Here is a 17,793-nt window from a genome sequence, read left to right as displayed (position 1 = left end):
TAAACATTTGTTTGTCTGTCTGTCCATTTACTTGTTTATTGTTTGTCTCCACCAAGGACTGTCAACCTCTGAGAGTAAGGACCTTAACGCAGTCCTTGGCATCGATAGGCATTTGTTGAATAAACAGGCTTTTCTTGACTGCCCGCTATGTTCGGGCACTGTTTTTGGTGCTGGGGACTCGGTGGTGAACAAGGCAGACACTGTCCCTGTGTTCCTGGAGCTCCCAGTGTGGGAGGAGACAGATTAAACACACTCTGATTATAAGCTGTGATAAGTGCTAAGGGTGTGGAAGGGAGACCGTGAAACAAGTACTTACTGACTGAATTGAAATCCACTCAGGCGAACATTTTATTTCCTGGCCACCACTTTCATCTCCTGACTGTTTCCCTTGATCTTCCTAAAGTGTCCTTAATTTCGGAAGGGAACAGCCCTACCCCAGATCTGATATCCGTTGATATCAGATATCTAATACCAGATCAGCCCCATTAGGCAGTTGCAAAGTCATGGAGAAACTCCTGAGTGACAGGCGAGGGTGCAGGTAAGATGCAGGGCGGTTCCTGGTTCCTGGAGCCACTTCTGCAGTTGTACCCATTCACCTGGTGGATGCTGCCCTGAGCTGCGAGTAGCACCCAAAAGATTCAGGCAACAGTTGCAGGCGCAACAGGCTCCTACATTTTTAACAGGTGGATGTTTTCCATCGTTAGTACTCAAGCCAAGACACTTAACCACACTTCAGTCTTACAGGTTTGAGTAAACGCACTAATCACTACAAAGATTCCAGTTTCAATAAGCACCACTACCTCCAGTCATAGCGTGTACCTGGGATCCTTTTTAACTGAATGTCAGTGAAAGGAGAAGAAAGTGCTGTTCATCTTTTTCCAGAAGGAAGTAAAACTAAGGTTGCTGTGATGAGCTCTTGTGTGGTGCTAGGTTTTCAGTGTATCTTCAGCCTGAGTTTCCTACTGACTTTGTGGTGACCAGATGAGATCACTGTTAGTAACCCTTGCAAGGGAAAGGGGGGCAGGTGGTGACTTCCGTGGTGACAGCTAGTGGGAAGACCTGGGAAAGAAAGGTCATTCAGCTGATGGGGAGGACTCCCTGAAGGGAAAGTTCTCACTTTTGTAACAGTTCTCAGTCTAAGAACAGGTTTCCTCTTTAGTCCTTCAGCTGGAGTGGGATTATCAATGGGTGTGAATATCAGGACAAACAGCACCAGGTCTCCTCTGCTGGTTTTACTAGGTTTAATGTACCTTGAATTGAATCTACATTAAAATGTACCTTATTCCATTAGCCCTGAATTAGGGTGCTGCTCTAAAAGGGGAAAAAACCCCCCAAATTTGTAAAAGAACCCACGCAATAGAAAACAAAAGTTAATATGGCTGGGTGTGGTGGCTCACGCCTGTAATCCCAGCACTTTGGGATGCCAAGATGGGTGGATCATGAGGCCAGGAGTTCGAGACCATCCTGGCCAACATGGTGAAACCCTGCCTCTACTAAAAATACAAAAATTAGCTGGGCATGGTGGGGCGTGCCTGTAGTCCTAGCTACTCTCAGGAGGCTGAGTCTGGAGAATCACTTCAACCCGGGAGGTGGAGGTTGCAGTGAGCTGCGATCGCGCCACTGCACTCCAGCCTGGTGACAGGGTGAGGCTCTGTCTCAAAAAAAAAACAAAAAAAAAAAGTTAATATATGTAAACTGGGGATGGTGGTATATGTATGTCAAATCTGTTTGTATTATTGCCACAGAAATTTACCTCTTTATAAATAAAGATTCTACTATTTGTAGAAACATCATGTCCATTTAGAGTTAAGTACTATTTGATACTGAAGGAAGAAAATGGAGCTGAGAAGTCGTATCCTGCGACAGCTTTAGACGCAGAACTTCCTTTCCAACAAGTTCCATAGAACTAGATTATGTCTGAATCATTAGCAACTTGGAAGTGGTTACTTTTAGTTTGACCTCCAGAAATGAATGAGAAGGTGATAAACAGGAGTGAAATTAGAATTTTTATCTTTCGGCCGGGTGCGGTGGCTCAAGGCTGTAATCCCAGCACTTTGGGAGGCCGAGACGGGCGGATCACGAGGTCAGGAGATCGAGACCCTCCTGGCTAACACGGTGAAACCCTGTCTCTACTAAAAATACAAAAACTAGCCGGGCGAGGTGGCGGGCGCCTGTAGTCCCAGCTACTCGGGAGGCTGAGGCAGGAGAATGGCGTGAACCCGGGAGGCGGAGCTTGCAGTGAGCTGAGATCTGGCTGCTGCACTCCAGTCCGGACGACAGAGCGAGACTCCGCCTCAAAAAAAAAAAAAAAAAAAAAAAATTTTTATCTTTCTTCTGGTTAATTCTTTTTAAAAAAGTCCCCCAAAAACGAACAAGAACTGAACATTTGGGGTAGACACTTATCAGGTTGAGCAGTTTCATGTCAAGTTGTAGCTTAAGTTTCTTGAGAGTGTCCAGTACAAATCCGAATGGAATAAAGATAAATTTTGTGTCTTAAATGGCTTTCAACGTGAATGATTACTGTAAATTTTTAAGGTGTGAAAGTAATAGATGTCCATTGTGAGAAATGTGGAAAACATAAGAATAGGAACATAGCTTGCATGATCCCAACACCTAGAAATTAACTTTAACTTTTTGGCTAATACTGGACAATCAACATTTCTCTAATAATGTTTAAAAATGTCCATATATATGTACTTTTATATAATTTGAACCACACTGAAATATCCTAATCTGCTTTACACAGAAATCATGACTAACTTCCTAATTTTATTAAATGTTCTTTTACAACTTTTAAAAATTGTTTTTACACTTTGTATTATAAAAAGTAGAGGGAAGAGTACAGTGTACCTCCGTGTACCCATAACGTAAACTTAGTTTTTTCTCACCTCCCAGACTAGATTATTTTGAAGCAAATCCAAGATAAATAATTTAACTTTTCAACAGGTATCTCTAAAAGATTATATATATATATATATTTTGAGATGGACTTTTACTCTTTCACCCAGGCTGGAGTGCAGTGGTGCGATCTTGGCTCCCTGCAACCTCTGCCTCCCAGATTCAAGTGATTCTCATGCCGCAGCCTCCCGAGCAGCTGAGATTACAGGTGCTCGCCACCATGCCTGGCTAATTTTTTATTTTTAGTAGAGACAGGATTTCGCCATGTTGGCCAGGCTGGTTTCGAACTCCTAACCTCAAGTGATCCACCTACCTTGGCCCCCCAGAGTGCTGGAATTACAAGCATGAGCCACTGGGCCTGGCCTAAAAGATAAAAAATTATTACCAACATTTTACTCGAAAATTTAAATAACATTTCTCAATATAATCGAATACCTTGTGATTTAAAATATCATTTTTGATAAGTGCAGAGTCATCAGTTACATGGCTGAACCATAATTTTTACACAACTTTATTGAGGTGTATCTTAGAGTTTACCCATTGTTTTTAGAAAGTTTATGGAGGCCGGGTGCAGTGACTCACACCTGTAATCCCAGCACTCTGGGAGGCTGAGGCAGGCAGATCACTTGAGCCCAGGAGTTTGAGACCACCCTGAGCAACATGGCAAAACACTATCTCTACCCAAAATACAAAAATTAGCCGGGTGGGGTGGCACCTGCCTGTAATCCCAGCTACTCTGGAGAGATCATGCCACTGGACTTCAGCCTGGGTGACAGTGAGACCCTGTCTAAAAAAAAAAAAAAAAAGTTAATGGAGTCAGGCATCCATTGCCCATTTTAGTTAATCCTTATTTCTACCCCTGACCCCCCGGCCCCTGGCACCCACTGCTTGCTGCCTCTAGGGTTGTCTTTTCTGGACATTCCAGATGAGTGGAATCACACAGTACGTGACCTCTTGTGTCTGGCTGCTTTCACTTAGTATGAAAGTCATCCAGGGTGGATGCAGTGGCTCACGCCTGTAATCCTAGCACTTTGGGAGGCCGAGGCGGGCGAATCACCTGAGGTCAGGAGTTTGAGACCAGCCTGGCCAACATGGCGAAACCCCGTCTCTACTAAAAATACAAAAATTAACTGGGCGTGGTGGCATGTGCCTGTAGTCCCAGCTACTCGGGAGTCTGAGGCAGGAGAATCGCTTGAACCCAGAAGGCAGAGGTTGCAGTGAGCCGAGATCCTGCCACTGCGTTCTAGCCTGGGCAACAGAGCGAAACTCCGTGTCAAAAAAAAAAAAAGAGAAGTCATCCCTGTTGTTGCATGGGTCAGTAGTTCATTCCTTTTTATTGCTAAGTAGCATTCCATTGTGTGGATATAGACTGTAATTTCTTTTCTTTCTTTTTTGTTTTGGGACAGGCTCTTGCCCTGTCACTCAGGCTAGAATGCAGTGGTGTGATAACTGCTCACTGTGGTCTTGACCTCCTGGGCTCAGGCAAGCCTCCTGCCACAGCCTTTTGAGCAGCTGGGACCACAGGCGTGCACCACTAGGCCTGGCTAAGTTTTTATTTTTTGTAGAGATGGTGTCTCACCATGTTGCCCAGGCTGGCCTCAAACTACTGGCCTCAAGTAGTCCTCCCACCTCAGCCTCCTGAAGTGCTGGGATTATCAATGCGAGTTGCTGTGCCTGGCTGTAATTTCTTTAACTACGCTGACTGTAATTTCTTTAACCAGTTTTCTATTGTTGGATTTTTGTGTTATCATTTTTTCTTTTTCCCTGAGATTGATGTTGTCATAGATAAATTTTTATCTGTTTCCATAGCTTTTTCCTTAGGTTAAATTTCTTCATGGGGTATTGCTGGGCAAATAATCATTTTCAGGATTTTTTCTTTTTTTGAGACAGGGTCTCACTCTGTCACCTGGGCTGGAGTGCAGTGGTGCAGTCTTGGCTCCATCCAACCTCTGCCTCTTGGGCTCAAGCAATTCTTGTGCCTCAGCCTTCCAAGTAGCTGGGATTACTCAGGTGCGCCACCACGCCTGGCTAATTTTTTTTTTTTTTTTTTTGAGATAGTGCCTTGCCCTGTTGCCCAGGATGGAGTGCAATGGTACGATCTTGGCTCACTGCAACCTCCGCTTCCCGGGTTCAAGTGATTTTTCCACCTCAGCCTACCGAGTAGCTGGGATTACAGGTACCTGCCATCATGCTTGGCTAATTTTTGTGTTTTCATAGAGATGGGATTTCACCATGTTGGCCAGGCTGGTCTGGAACTCCTGACCTCAACTGATCCGCCTCCCAAAGTGCTGGGATTACAGGTGTGAGCCACTGCACCTGGCCTAATTTTTGTATTTTTGGCAGACTTGGGGTTTCATAGTGTTGGCCTGACTGGATTTTCAGGCTTTTCTGGTGACAGTTGATAGATTGCTCTCCAGAAAGTTGTGTCAGTTTATAGTTCCATTCAATAGTATATAAGAGCGTACGTCCCCCAAACTTTGGTGATGTTTTATTTTTTACATAAATGTATTTTTAAATTTTAGAAATTTAAACCGTATTTTTCATCCATTTCTCAGCTCAACCAGAACATAAGTACTTTCCAAAGAAAATTTGTTGGAGAGGTGAAGAGGTGTGAAGAGCTAGAGCGAATATTGGGTAAGTTTATTTTCTGATTTAATAACTTAAATAATTACCTTTATATAGGCAAACCTTGTTTGGTTTAGAAATACTGGAAAATATAGAGAAGCAGAAAGAAAAAAAGAAATTGTATTCTCATCATTCAGAAGTAATCACAGTTATGTAGGCATGTATTATTTTTCTGTATTTTTTATTCATCTTTAAAAGTAAAATTTTACAAACATAACGGCCTGGTTATTTTGTTGTCACCTTTGTTTTTTACTTGACAGTGCTTACTATACTATAACATCTTTTCGTGTCAGTAGACATAGATTTTGGCCCATCATCGTTTTTGATGGCAGCATAGTATTTGATTGTATTAATATTAGTAGACATAGATTCTGGCCCATCATCATTTTTGATGGCAGCATAGTATTTGATTGTATTAATATTAATGTGCCATGGCTTATTTAACCGATCCCTTGTAGTTTATTATAACTTAAAAACATTGTACATGTTAGTAAGTTGCTTAATTTAAAATTTTATCAAGGAATAAGGGAGGCAGAACATGGCAGATGGATGGGTTGACAATAATTTCCTTCTTCTCAGGGCTTCCTTTGCCAGTGTTCGATCAGTGCTGATTGTTAACCATTTCAACTCAGTAGCCCAGGGCCACTTCTTTTATCTCTAAAATCTTTCCCATCTTAGCCTAATATTAGTCATTATCAAATCAAGCCTTGACGTTCTCACTGGAGTGGAGGGAAAATAACAGTCAACTGAAGGACAAAGCTTGTTATTTTTTTTTTTTTGAGATGGAGTCTCGCTTCGTCACCCAGGCTGGAGTGCAGTGGCATGATGTCGGCTCACTGCAGCCTCTGTCTCCTGGGTTCCAGCGATTCTCCTGCCTCAGCCTCCCTAGTAGCTGGGACTATAGGTGTGTGCCACCACACCCGGCTAATTTTGGTATTTTTAGTAGAGATAGGGTTTCACCATGTTGGCCAGTCTGGTCTCGAACTCCTTGTTAGGGACAGACTGCCCCAGAAAAGCTCTTGGTACTGCCAACACTTCCCCAAAACCTCTCTGTGCTGCCCACCACTCCCCCTTATGCTCTGCAACTTCTCTCTGTGTCGCCCACCCTTCCCCCTGAGCCCCTTTACATTTCTAAGCCCTTATCTAGGCACCGAGGTAAAGCCAGCAGACTTCACTTATCAGATCTTCCTGCGATAAGCAAACCACAATTACAAACCATCTGGACTGCACAGGGGGAGGTCTGGAAAGCCTAAACAAACTTTGACTACATCCTTCTGTAAGTTCCTTCCTCTAGCTGCTACCATAAAGGTCACAAGGTGATATATGGCAAAGTTAATCAACAAACGACCCCAGGGTCTCTCTTCCCCATATAAACCCTTCATTTTGTAAGTTCAAGGCTGCCTCGTCTGTGGTGGAGCAGCTGGCAGGTTCAGTAAACTTACTCTTTGGGTCTGACTTTGGGTCTATTCTTCCTTTCTCTCCTCTGACCTTACACTTCTGACCTCAGGCGATCCTCCGGCTTCGGCCTCCCAAAGTTTAGGGATTACAGGCGTGAGCTACCACACCCGGCCAATTTATTTGTTTAAATTGGGGATTTTTAAGAGTAACAGGAAATTTTAGTCATCTGAAATCTAGTCCTAGTCATATTGCTTGAGGTCCTAGTTATTTGTGTGGCTCATGTATGTTAGTGGCACCATATTCCTGTCTTTGCAACCTAGGTGAATCATTGGACAGATGGTGTCTATAGGATGAGGTTTTTAAAGGCAGGGCAAATGTGATAACACATTAGGCATATCCAGGACTTCCTGTAGCTTAAACTGTTTCAAAAGAATGCAGGGCTGGGCATGATGACTCATGCATGCCTATAATTCCAGCACTTTGGGAGGCCAAGGTGGGAGGATCACTTAAGTCCAGGAGTTTGAGACCAGTCTGGGCAACATACTGAGACCCTGTCTCCACAAAAAATAAAATTAGCCAGGCATGGTGGCTTGTGCCTGTAGTCTTAGCTACTCGGGAGGCTGAGGTGGGAGAATTGCTTGAGCCCAGGAGTTTGAGGTTATTGCGGGCCAGGATGACATACCACTGTACTCCAGCCTGGGCAGCAGAGTATGACCCCATAAGAATGCAGACTTAAAACAGTGAAAAAGGACCTCTCAGGGAAGTTTAGGTGTACACCAGGCATGGTGGTACACATGCCTATAGTCTCAGTTACTCTGAAGGTACAGGTGGGAGACTCTCTTGAGCCCAGGAGTTCGAGGCCAGCCTGGGGCAACATAGTGAGACCCCTGTCTCTTAAAAAAAAAAAAAAGAATAAATTGAAGTTGTCTCACGCGTCTGTGTGAAGAGACCACCAAACGGGCTTTGTATGAGCAACAAGGCTGTTTATTTCACCTGAGTGCAGGCGAGCTGAGTCCGAAAAGAGAGTCAGCAAAGGGTGGTGGATTATCATTAGTTCTTATAGGTTTGGGGACAGGTGGTGGAGTTAGGAGCAATGTTTTGTGGGCGGGGGTGGATCTCACAAAGTACATTCTCAATGGTGGGGAGAATTACAAGGAACCTTTCAGGGGTGGGGGAGATTACAAAGTACATTGATCAGTTAGGGTGGGGCAGAAACAAATCACAGTGGTGGAATGTCATCAGTTAAGGCCATTGTCACTTCTTTTGTGGATCTTCAGTTGCTTCGGGCCATCTGGATGTCCACGTGCAGGTCACAGGGGATATGACGGCTTAGCTTGGGCTCAGAGGCCTGACATTCCTATGTTCTTATATTAATAAGAAAAGCAAAACAAAATAGTGAAGTGTTGGAGCAGTGAAAAATTTTGGGAGTGGTATGGAGAGACAATGGGTGATGTTTCTCAGGGCTGCTTCGAGCGGGATTAGGGTCAGCGTGGGAACCCACAGTGGGAGAGATTCAACTGAAGAAAGATTTTGGGGCAAGGGGTGATATTGTGGGGTTGTTAGAAGGAGCATTTGTCATATAGAATTATTGGTGATGGCCTGGATGCGGTTTTGCATGAATTGAGAAGCTAAACGAAAGATACAAGGTCCAAATAAGAGGAGGAGAAAAACAGGTATTAAAAGACTAAGAACTGGGAGTACCCAGGACATCCAATTACAGAGTGTCCAAGGGGGTTCAGTGTAATTATTTGCTTGGTTGGCAAGTGAGCGCTATCCTTGAGTTTTTTTATGTTGTCATATACCAGGCCAGATTGATTTAGGTGAAAACAACACTCTTCATTTAAAAATATACAGAGTCTCCCCACCCCCCCTTTTTTTTTTATCAGTGAGTAAGTCAAGGCCTCGTTGATTTTGGAGGAAAGAGAAATGCAAAGCCAGTAATTGTTTGTTAAAGAAGGATTAGAAACGACTAGGAGAGAGTGAGTTTGATAGGGTGGTGGAGATAGCTGGGGAGAGGTAGAGGGTGGCATAAGAATGGGAACCAGAATAAGAGTGAGTATAAAAGTGAAGAATAGGACTTCATCAGGTTGAAAGTATTGGAGGGTACCGTGCCGCTGAAGATCTTCTGTCCACTTCAAGAGAGACTTAAGGGTAGCGATTTGAGGTAAAACCACGAGCCACTAAATACCAAGAGCCTGAGAAACTGCTTGGGCGATTTGATTGATAAAGGCTGGTCCCTTATCGGACTGTATAGAGGTGGGAAGGCCAAACCAAGGACTTATATCTGACAGAAGGGAAGAAATAACAGTGGCCTTCTCAGACGCTGTGGGAAAGGCCTCTAACAATCCAGGAAAGTGTCTACCCAGACCAAGAGGTACTTTAGTTTCCTGACTCGGGGCATGTGAGTAAAGTCAGTTTGCCAGTCCTGGACAGGGGCAAATCCCTGAGCTTGCTGTGTAGGGAAGGGAGGGGGCCTGAACAATCCCTGAGGAGTAGTAGAATAGCAGATGGAACAACTGAGAAGTGATTTCCTTAAGGATAGATTTCCACGATGGAAAGGAAATGAGAGGTTCTAAGAGGTGGGCTAGTGGCTTGTAACCTACAGGGAAGAGGTTATGAAATGACGATAGAATAGAATGGGCCTATGAGGCTAGAAGGAGATATTTTCCTTGGTCGAAGAACCATTTGCCTTGTGTGGGAAGAGATTGATAGGTGGAAGTTTCAGTAGGGGAGTAGGTGGGAGTGACCAATGAGGAGGAGAAAAGCTGGCCTTGAATTATAGAAGTTGGAATGCTAGCTGCTTCTTTAGCTACCTTATCAGCATAAGCATTGCCCTGAGTGATGGGATCTGATGCCTTTTGGTGGCCCTTGTAGTGGATTACTCCAGCATCCTTTAGAAGTAAAGCAGCCTTGAGAAGAGTTTTTATTAAAGAGGCATTAATGATGGAGGACCCTTGCATAGTGAGGAAACCTCTTTTCTGCCCATATAACAGCATGGTGGTGCAGGATATGGAAGGCGTATTTAGAGTCAGTATAAATATTGATGTGTAATTCCTTTGCAAGAGTGAGGGCTTGAATTAAGGCAGTGAGTTTGGCTTGCTGAGAGGTAGTGGAGCGGGGCAGAGTGGTGGCCTCAATGATAGATGTGGAAGATACTGTAGCATAGCCTGCCTTTGCTGGTGTGTGGTGATTAGGCCTGGTGGAACTGCCACCAATAAACCAACTGTGATCAGGGTGAGGAACAGGAAAGAAGGAAACATGGGGAAATGGAGTGAATGTCAGGTGGATCAGAGAGATACAGTCATGGGGCTCAGGTGTGGTATCAGGAATAATGTGGGGGGCCAGGGACAATGGTAACTGTGGGAGACTCAACAAAGAGTGAGTACAGCTGAAGGAGCCAGGGAGCAGAAAGTGTCAGGTATGATGAAGAAAATAGATTTTGGAAATTATGAGAACTGTAGAGAGTGAGTTGAGCATAGTTTGTGATTTTTGAGGGCCTCAGAAAGTATTAGGGCAGCGGCAGCCGCTGCACACAGACATGAGTTGAGGGCTATGCTAAAACAGTAAGGTCAAGTTGTCTGGACAGAAAGGCTACAGGGCACGGTCCCAGCTCTTGTGTAAGAATTCTGACCGCATAGCCCTGTACTTCGGCTGTGTGTAATGAAAAGGGTTGGGATGAGTTAGGGAGAGCTAGTGCAGGAGCAGCTTTTAGGGCTGTTTTTTAAGAAATGGAAAGGGGAGTGAGGAAAGGATTTAGGATTTATGGGGTCAGCTAGGTTTATCTAGAACAGAATGGGTTGTGGAGGGAGGTATTGAGGATAGGAGAGTATATGGCTTTGGCACCACGGGTTGGATAGGCAAGACAATTTGGTTGATAAGGCACAGATCCTGAACTAACCTGTAAGACTTGTCTGGTTTTTGGACAGGTAAAATGGGGAAATTGTAAGGAGAGTTTGTAGGCTTTAAAAGGCCATGCTGTAGCAGGCGAGTGATAACAGGCTTTAATCCTTTTAAAGCGTGCTGGGGGATGGGATATTGGCATTGAGCGGGGTAAGAGTGATTAGGTTTTAATGGGATGGTAAGGGGTCATCTGTCGCCAAGGAGGGGGTAGACATGTCCCATACCTGTGGATTAAAGTGGGGAGATACAAGGGGAGGATGCGAAGGAGGCTTTGAACTAGGGGAAAAGGTGGCAATGAGATGTGGTTGTAGCCCAGGAATAGTCAGGCAAGCAGATAATTTAGTTAAAATGTCTTGACCTAGTAAGGAAGCTGGGCAGGTGGGGACTAAAAAGGAGAGCATGAAAGACTATTGTCCAGGTTGGCACCAGAGTTGGGGAGTTTTAAGAGGTTTAGCAGCCTGGCCGTCGATACCCACAACAGTCATGGAGGCAAGGGAAACAGGCCCCCAAAAAGAAGGTAGTGTGGAGTGGGTAGCCTCCGTATGGATTAAACAGGGGACTGACTGACCCTCCACTGTAAGAGTTACCCGAAGCTCGGTGTCAGTGATGGTCTAGGGGGCTTCTGAGGCAGTCAGGCAACGTCAGTCTTGAGCTGCTAAGCCGAGGAGATCTGGGAAGGAGTCGGCCAAGAAATGCTGGGTTTGGGCTCCAGGGGCTTTAGGAGTGGCGACGATGTGAGTCAGACAGTCCAACCTCCAGTAGGGGCCGGCACAGACAGGGCACAGCTTAGGAGGAATCCTGGGCTGCGGGCCTTCTGAGGCCCAGTGGCCAGGCTTTTGGCACCGGAAGCAAGGTCCACAGGGATGTTTTGAAGGAGCCCCTGGGAGCTGTGGCTTGGATGTTCTGAAGTTCTTGTATGTTGGAGACGTGGTTGTGGGTTGTCTTACAGCAGAGGCAAGTAGCTGTAACTCAGAAATGCATTGCTGTCTGGCTGCCTCCTCTCTATTATTGTATACCTTGAAGGCGAGGTTGATTAATTCCTGTTGTGGGGTTTGAGGGCCAGATTCCAATTTTTGAAGCTTTTTTCTAATGTCAGGAACTGACTGGGTGATAAAATGCATATTAAGAATAAGGTGGCTTTCTGGCCCCTCTGGGTCTAGGGTGGTAAAATGTGTAAGGGTTGCTGCTAAGCGGGCCATGAACTGGGCTGGGTTTTCGTCTTTACCTTGGGTAGTTTCTTTAAGTTTGTCATAATTAAAAGCTTTGTAAACTGCCTTTTTAAGCCCTTAAACTAGGCAGGAAACCATGTAATCTTGCCTAGCTATACCTGGGGAATCTGCCTGATAGTTTCATTGGGAATCTTCTCAGGGAACTGCTCTAATGCCTTCCTGGAGGTCTGGCTCATGAAGCCAGTGGTTATCAGCGTGAGATTGGGCTCCCCCATTCATCTGGGGAGAGGGTAGAAGTTAGGATGACATTTAAGTCACTCCAGGTTAAATTGTAGGACAGAGTTAGATATCGGAATTCCTGTATGTATTTAGTGGGGTCTGATGAGAAAAAGCCTAAACACTGGCTGATTTGGGAAAGGTCTGATAGAGAAAAAGGCACATGTACCCTGACTCTGCCTTCAGCTCCAGCCACCTCTCTAAGAGGAAATTGTTGGGCAGGTGGGGGAGAGCTAGTCGCAAAACGAAACTGTAAACCGGACCAGGTGTGAGGAGGGGAGGTGATAGAAGGATTATAGGGTGGGGGAGCAGAGGCTGAGGAAGAACTGGGACCCGGCTGGGCCTGGTGAGGAGCAGCCTAGGGAGAAGGGGAGAGGTCACATGAGTTCATAGAAAAGATAGATTCAGAGGACTCAGCGCTTGGGGTGGAGACTGAAGAACAGACCAGGAGAGAAAGAAGAAAAATTTGGGATGAGTCTCATTGGGAGCGGAGACTAGGGAGGGACCAATGCGTAAAAGAATGCCTGGACGTCAGGCAGCTCAGACCATTTGCCCATTTTTCGACAAAAATTATCCAGATCTTGTAGGATAGACAAATCGAAAGTGCCATTCTCTGGCCACTTGGAACTACTGTCGAGTTTGTACTGGGGCCAAGTGGTGTTGCAGAAGAAAATAAAACCCTTAGATTTTACGTCAGGCCAGAGTTGAAGAGGTTTTAAGTTCTTGAGAACACAGGCTAAGGGAGAAGGAGGAGGAATGGAGGGTGGAAGGTTGCCCACAGTGAAGGAGGCAAGTTTAAAGAGAAGGGTAGAGACACAGAGAAGGGAGTGGGGAGCAGCCTCGGGCTGCAGTGTGGGTGAACAGCCAAAGCAGGTGTCCCCGCAGTTGACTTGCCACCAAGGGAATGTGGGTGAATGACCAAGGCAGGCGTCCCCGCGGAGATCAGGCACCAGTGGAGTGTGGGTGAATAATCAGGCAGGCGTCCCTGCAGTGATTAAACACCAAGGGAAGTCTGCCTTCCCGAGTCCGTGACCGGTGCTGGAGTTTTGGGTCCACGAATAAAATGTGTCTCCTTTGTCTCTACTAAAGAGGAAAAAGAACTGGAATTGGAAAGACAGGGAGATTGAAGTGTAGTAACAGAGGGAGACTGAAGGGTAGCGAGAGAGGCTGGAGAAGAAAGTGAAAAGACCGCTTACCCAATTTGAAATTGGTGAGATGTTCCTTGGGCTGGTTGGTGTGAGGACCCGAAGTTGTAGGTGGATCTCCTCACAGAGTGAGGGCGAGGACAGGGGACTGGTCTCCCAAAGAAGTCCCTCTGACCCAGGTCTTCCGCACCATGTCTCACGCGGCCGTGTGAAGAGACCACCAAACAGGCTTTGTGTGAGCAACAAGGCTGTTTATTTCACCTGGGCGCAGGTGGGTTGAGTCCGAAAAGAGAGTCAGCAAGCGTGGTGGATTATCATTAGTTCTTATAGGTTTGGGGACAGGCGGTGGAGTTAGGAGCAATGTTTTGTGGGCAGGGGGTAATGTCACAAAGTACATTCTCAAGGGTCGAGAGAATTACAAAGAACCTTCTTAAGGGTGGGGGAGATTACAAAGTACATTGATCAGTTAGGGTGGGGCAGAAACAAATCACAGTGGTGGAATGTCATCAGTTAAGGCCATTGTCACTTCTTTTGTGGATCTTCAATTGCTTCGGGCCATCTGGATGTCTACGTGCAGGTCACAGGGGATATGACGGCTTAGCTTGGGCTCAGAGGCCTGACAGAAGTATAAATTGGTTAAAACAATTTGCATTCATTTCTAGAAACCGCTTAAGCCCAGTGCTTCCTTTGCTATCTTGGTAAGACAGTTTCTTTTCTTTTTGTTTTTCCTCCTTCCTTCTTTACCTGCCTGTCTCCCTTTGTAAACCAGTTAGTAACACTTCTAAATATTAGGCCTGATAATGACTAACAGGTATTGTGACTTTTAGGCTAAGGAAAGGCATGCTTCGTGGAATTGAAAACATAAGCCAAATAAAGTAGTTAATTTTGGCTGGTGTACTATTAGTTTCATGAATCTAGTTTTTTTTATTTTTTATTTTTTTATTTTTAATGACTGAAACAAAAAACATCTAAAACCACAGCTTCTGGAAGAACCACTTGTTCTTGCCAGTCTTGTACCACTCTTTGAACTTGACCTTGGCCTCCCATTGGGCCTTGCATTTAAGGTCAGGGTCTCTGAAGACCTGATGATTTTGTCTAAGGAGATTGCCACAGGGTACTTTGTGGGCCTGAGGTCATTGTAGTTATAAACCTTCACAAAAGACCTGACCTTTGACCACTTGACGATCTTCTTGCCCATGGCAGCTGTCACTGTGGGGATAATGGTCTATTTTTGCCACCAGAGCGTGGCTGCAGGGGCGGTCTGAGGTGCCATCATCAGTGTTCTTCATGAGGATTGGCTTTGTGTCCAGAGTAGTGTCCAGCCACGACTGGCACCACTTTCCCAGGTTTCACGAACTTGCGCATTTCTAGGGCCACCCTGATACTTGCCCCCCACACTGCCGATGGCAGCGATTGCAAGACCCAGCCAAGCTTCTGAATCTAGTTTTTAACTTCAGTGGTGAAGCAGTGCACGTTGTCCTCAGCCATAGCTTCAGGGCTGACTGAGAGCTGCAAGAGAGCCTGGCTCTTGGTGCTGGGTGGGTTTCCTGGTCGTAGTTGTGATTTTCTTGATGGACTGATGGATGCCAATCTCTTTCTGAGGACATCTGTAGAGAAATTACGTTGCCGGCTCCCGTAGGGGTATTGTAGGTCTATTACTTGGGTTATTCCTGCACTTCCAAGTGTACCCCTAACCTCTGCTTCATTCTGCACATGTGGAGACGGCTGTGACTCAAAAGTTCTTTAACTAGAATATTAGAAATGAAAAAAATGGGATGGAATTTCAGAAAAGGTTTATCCAGGTTGTTGTTCATTCTATTTATTTGTTAAGTCACTAAGAAACAGAAGACATTGTTGTTTATTTTGTCACTGCATGCAGATCTCTCTAGGCAGCATTATTTTTGGAAACAAGGTTGCAAAAAGTGACCAATAAGTCAGTTGGAACAAGCAAGATTTTTGTGCATTTAGACATTGATTTTTAGATGGCTTGGGAAAGGTTGGGCTTTAAAATGTTTCTGACTGAAATGTATTATAGTACGTTTTCGTATCTAATTGTTTAACTTTTATTTTCACAGTGTATTTGGTTCAGGAAATTAATAGAGCTGATATTCCCCTTCCTGAAGGAGAGACCAGCCCTCCTGCGCCACCCCTGAAACAGGTTCTAGAAATGCAGGTAACTTGCTTCTGACAAAGCTGTTTGCAACCGTTGATCTCAGGGGCTGCTACTTACTTATTTCATATTGTCTAATGCTTTTCTGCCTTTCTTCTCAAAACCATGAAAGATGGTGATCTCTCTAGGCAGAGAGATTAAAGACCACTATTATGATTAACCCTCAGTAATAGATTATCTGTGATAAATTTGAATGGTAATTCAGTTTTCTTTTGCCGTGTAAGGCATATGCTTCCTTTCCAGCTGGTGGTGAACAGAGGCAACAAGAATCAGGCCATCAAGCCTGGTTGATGATCCTGTACTGTTTCAGAAAGCTCATCCCAGGGTCACCCATGCCTTAGCTGCCTCTTCTTGTGCAAGGAATTGAGGCTTCGGTGGTGTGCCTTCACAGTCCTCCCACATTTACCCTGGCCCTTCCCCTCTAAATTTTGGAAGCTGGTATGCAATCTGTGGCTTGTCTTGGGTGGGCCGCAAGCAGCGTTGTGTCACCCTGAGTTCGCTGGCTGGTGTGTTGGGGATACACGTGTCCCTGGTGAGAACACTTACCTGTTCTGTTTATTAATATCCTCCGTGAATTTGTTCCTCACCCTGTGAAGTAGGCCGGAGCTCTTGATAACTCTTCTAAAACAATTATCCTTGTATACCTGACACCATTCGGTAGCTGGCTCCTCTGTGTTTGTCTGGAAGTCTTCCAGCACTTGGTGCAGGAGACTCCGGAGAGAACTCTCCAACCACATGAGTAACAGCAGTCATCCGGCTTGGCCTGTTCGATAGGTCGCTTGTGATACAATTACAAACACAGTGATGACTGTGTACAGTGTTTGCAAGGCAAAGGAGAAGTATTGAATGTAGTATGTTAAGTGATTTGTTTGAATATAAGTTGTGATTGACTCAGTGATTTGCTTTACAGATTTTTGCTTCTGTTGTTTTAATACTTAAGTATTTTTAAGGATGTTTAGTATGTAACTAATTATTAAAGATTCTCATGAAATTTTTTTTTTTTTTTTTTTTGAGACAGAGTCTTGCTCTGTCGCCCAGGCTAGAGTGCATGTAGTGGTACAATCTTGGCTCACTGCAGCCTCCACCTCCCAGGTTCAAGCAGTTCTCCTGCCTCAGCCTACCGAGTAGCTGGCATTACAGGCATGCGCTACCACGCCCGGCTAATTTTTGTATTTTTAGTAGAGACGGGGTTTCGCCATCTTGGCCAGACTGGTCTGGAACTCCCAACCTCGTGATCCACCCATCTCGGCCTCCCAAAGTGCTGGGATTATAGGCGTGGGCTACTGCGCCTGGCCGATTCTCAGGAATTTTTATCCTCAATTAATTGTGTAAATGTGAGTCTATAGACTCATATGCTAGGAAAACATGTTAGAAAAGATTATCTAAACATATTCTGTGTTGCAAAGAAAGGAAATGTAGACTTAAAGAGGAAGAGTCTTTGATGTGTGATATGGATAAGCAGACAAAGGAAATCCGAGAGAAATGACAGCACCTGTGGTTAGAGAAGCGGGCCAGTCTTGGGGGTCTCATGCTCATCACAGCCTCCAGAATGTTTTTGCTCATATGTGGCGTGAACTTCACAGAAATTACCAGAATTAATAATTCTGGCTAATTCTGGCCAACATAGCGAAACCTCATCTTTACTGAAAATACAAAAAAAATTAGCCGGGCGTGGTGGTGTGCAACTGTAGTCACAGCTACTCGGGAAGGCTGAGGCAGGAGAATCGCTTGATCCCAGAAGGTGGAGATTGCAGTGAGCCGAGATCATGCCACTGCACTGCAGCCTGGGCGACAGAGGGAGACTCCATCTCAAAAACAAAAACAAAAACAACACAACAAAAAAACCCCCACTGTTTTTGGTATACTGTATGAAGATTATTGGAATCACACTTGGAACTAATTCACCCACTTGAGTAATCATTATTTTGTTTTAGGAGCAGTTGCAGAAGCTCGAGGTTGAACTGAGAGAAGTCACTAAGAACAAGGAGAAACTGAGGAAAAACTTGCTGGAACTGATTGAGTACACTCACATGCTGAGAGTGACAAAAACCTTTGTGAAACGCAACGTTGAGGTACTGAACAGCTTGTGAAGAAATACAATTATTTTATAAAAATCTCATTCCCTTAGGCTATGTATTTTGCTATTACTTCATGTAGATATGTTGCTTTTTTAAAGAGATTAAATGTATTTATTTATTTAGTTAGTTAGTTA

General features: G+C 44.8%; 1 protein-coding gene and 1 pseudogene across 1 annotated transcript in view; one reads left to right on the top strand and one right to left on the bottom strand.

Annotated features, from left to right (window-relative positions):
- The window catches only part of ATP6V0A2 (ATPase H+ transporting V0 subunit a2), a 55,308-nt gene that overhangs the window by 1,082 nt on the left and 36,433 nt on the right, over positions 1 to 17,793 (top strand). The window contains exons 2-4 of the mRNA XM_033220160.1: positions 5,454 to 5,532; positions 15,487 to 15,584; positions 17,516 to 17,653. Coding sequence (XP_033076051.1) covers positions 5,454 to 5,532; positions 15,487 to 15,584; positions 17,516 to 17,653 — 315 coding nt within the window. The remainder of the gene's footprint in view (positions 1 to 5,453; positions 5,533 to 15,486; positions 15,585 to 17,515; positions 17,654 to 17,793) is intronic.
- On the bottom strand, positions 14,336 to 14,776 carry LOC117089207 (annotated as a pseudogene).

The sequence above is a fragment of the Trachypithecus francoisi genome, unplaced genomic scaffold, assembly GCF_009764315.1.
Source record: "Trachypithecus francoisi isolate TF-2019V2 unplaced genomic scaffold, Tfra_2.0 Lachesis_group11, whole genome shotgun sequence".
Taxonomy (NCBI): domain Eukaryota; kingdom Metazoa; phylum Chordata; class Mammalia; order Primates; family Cercopithecidae; genus Trachypithecus; species Trachypithecus francoisi.
The sequence above is the reverse complement of the archived record's forward strand: the minus strand, read 5'-3'. Positions and strand labels throughout refer to the sequence as shown.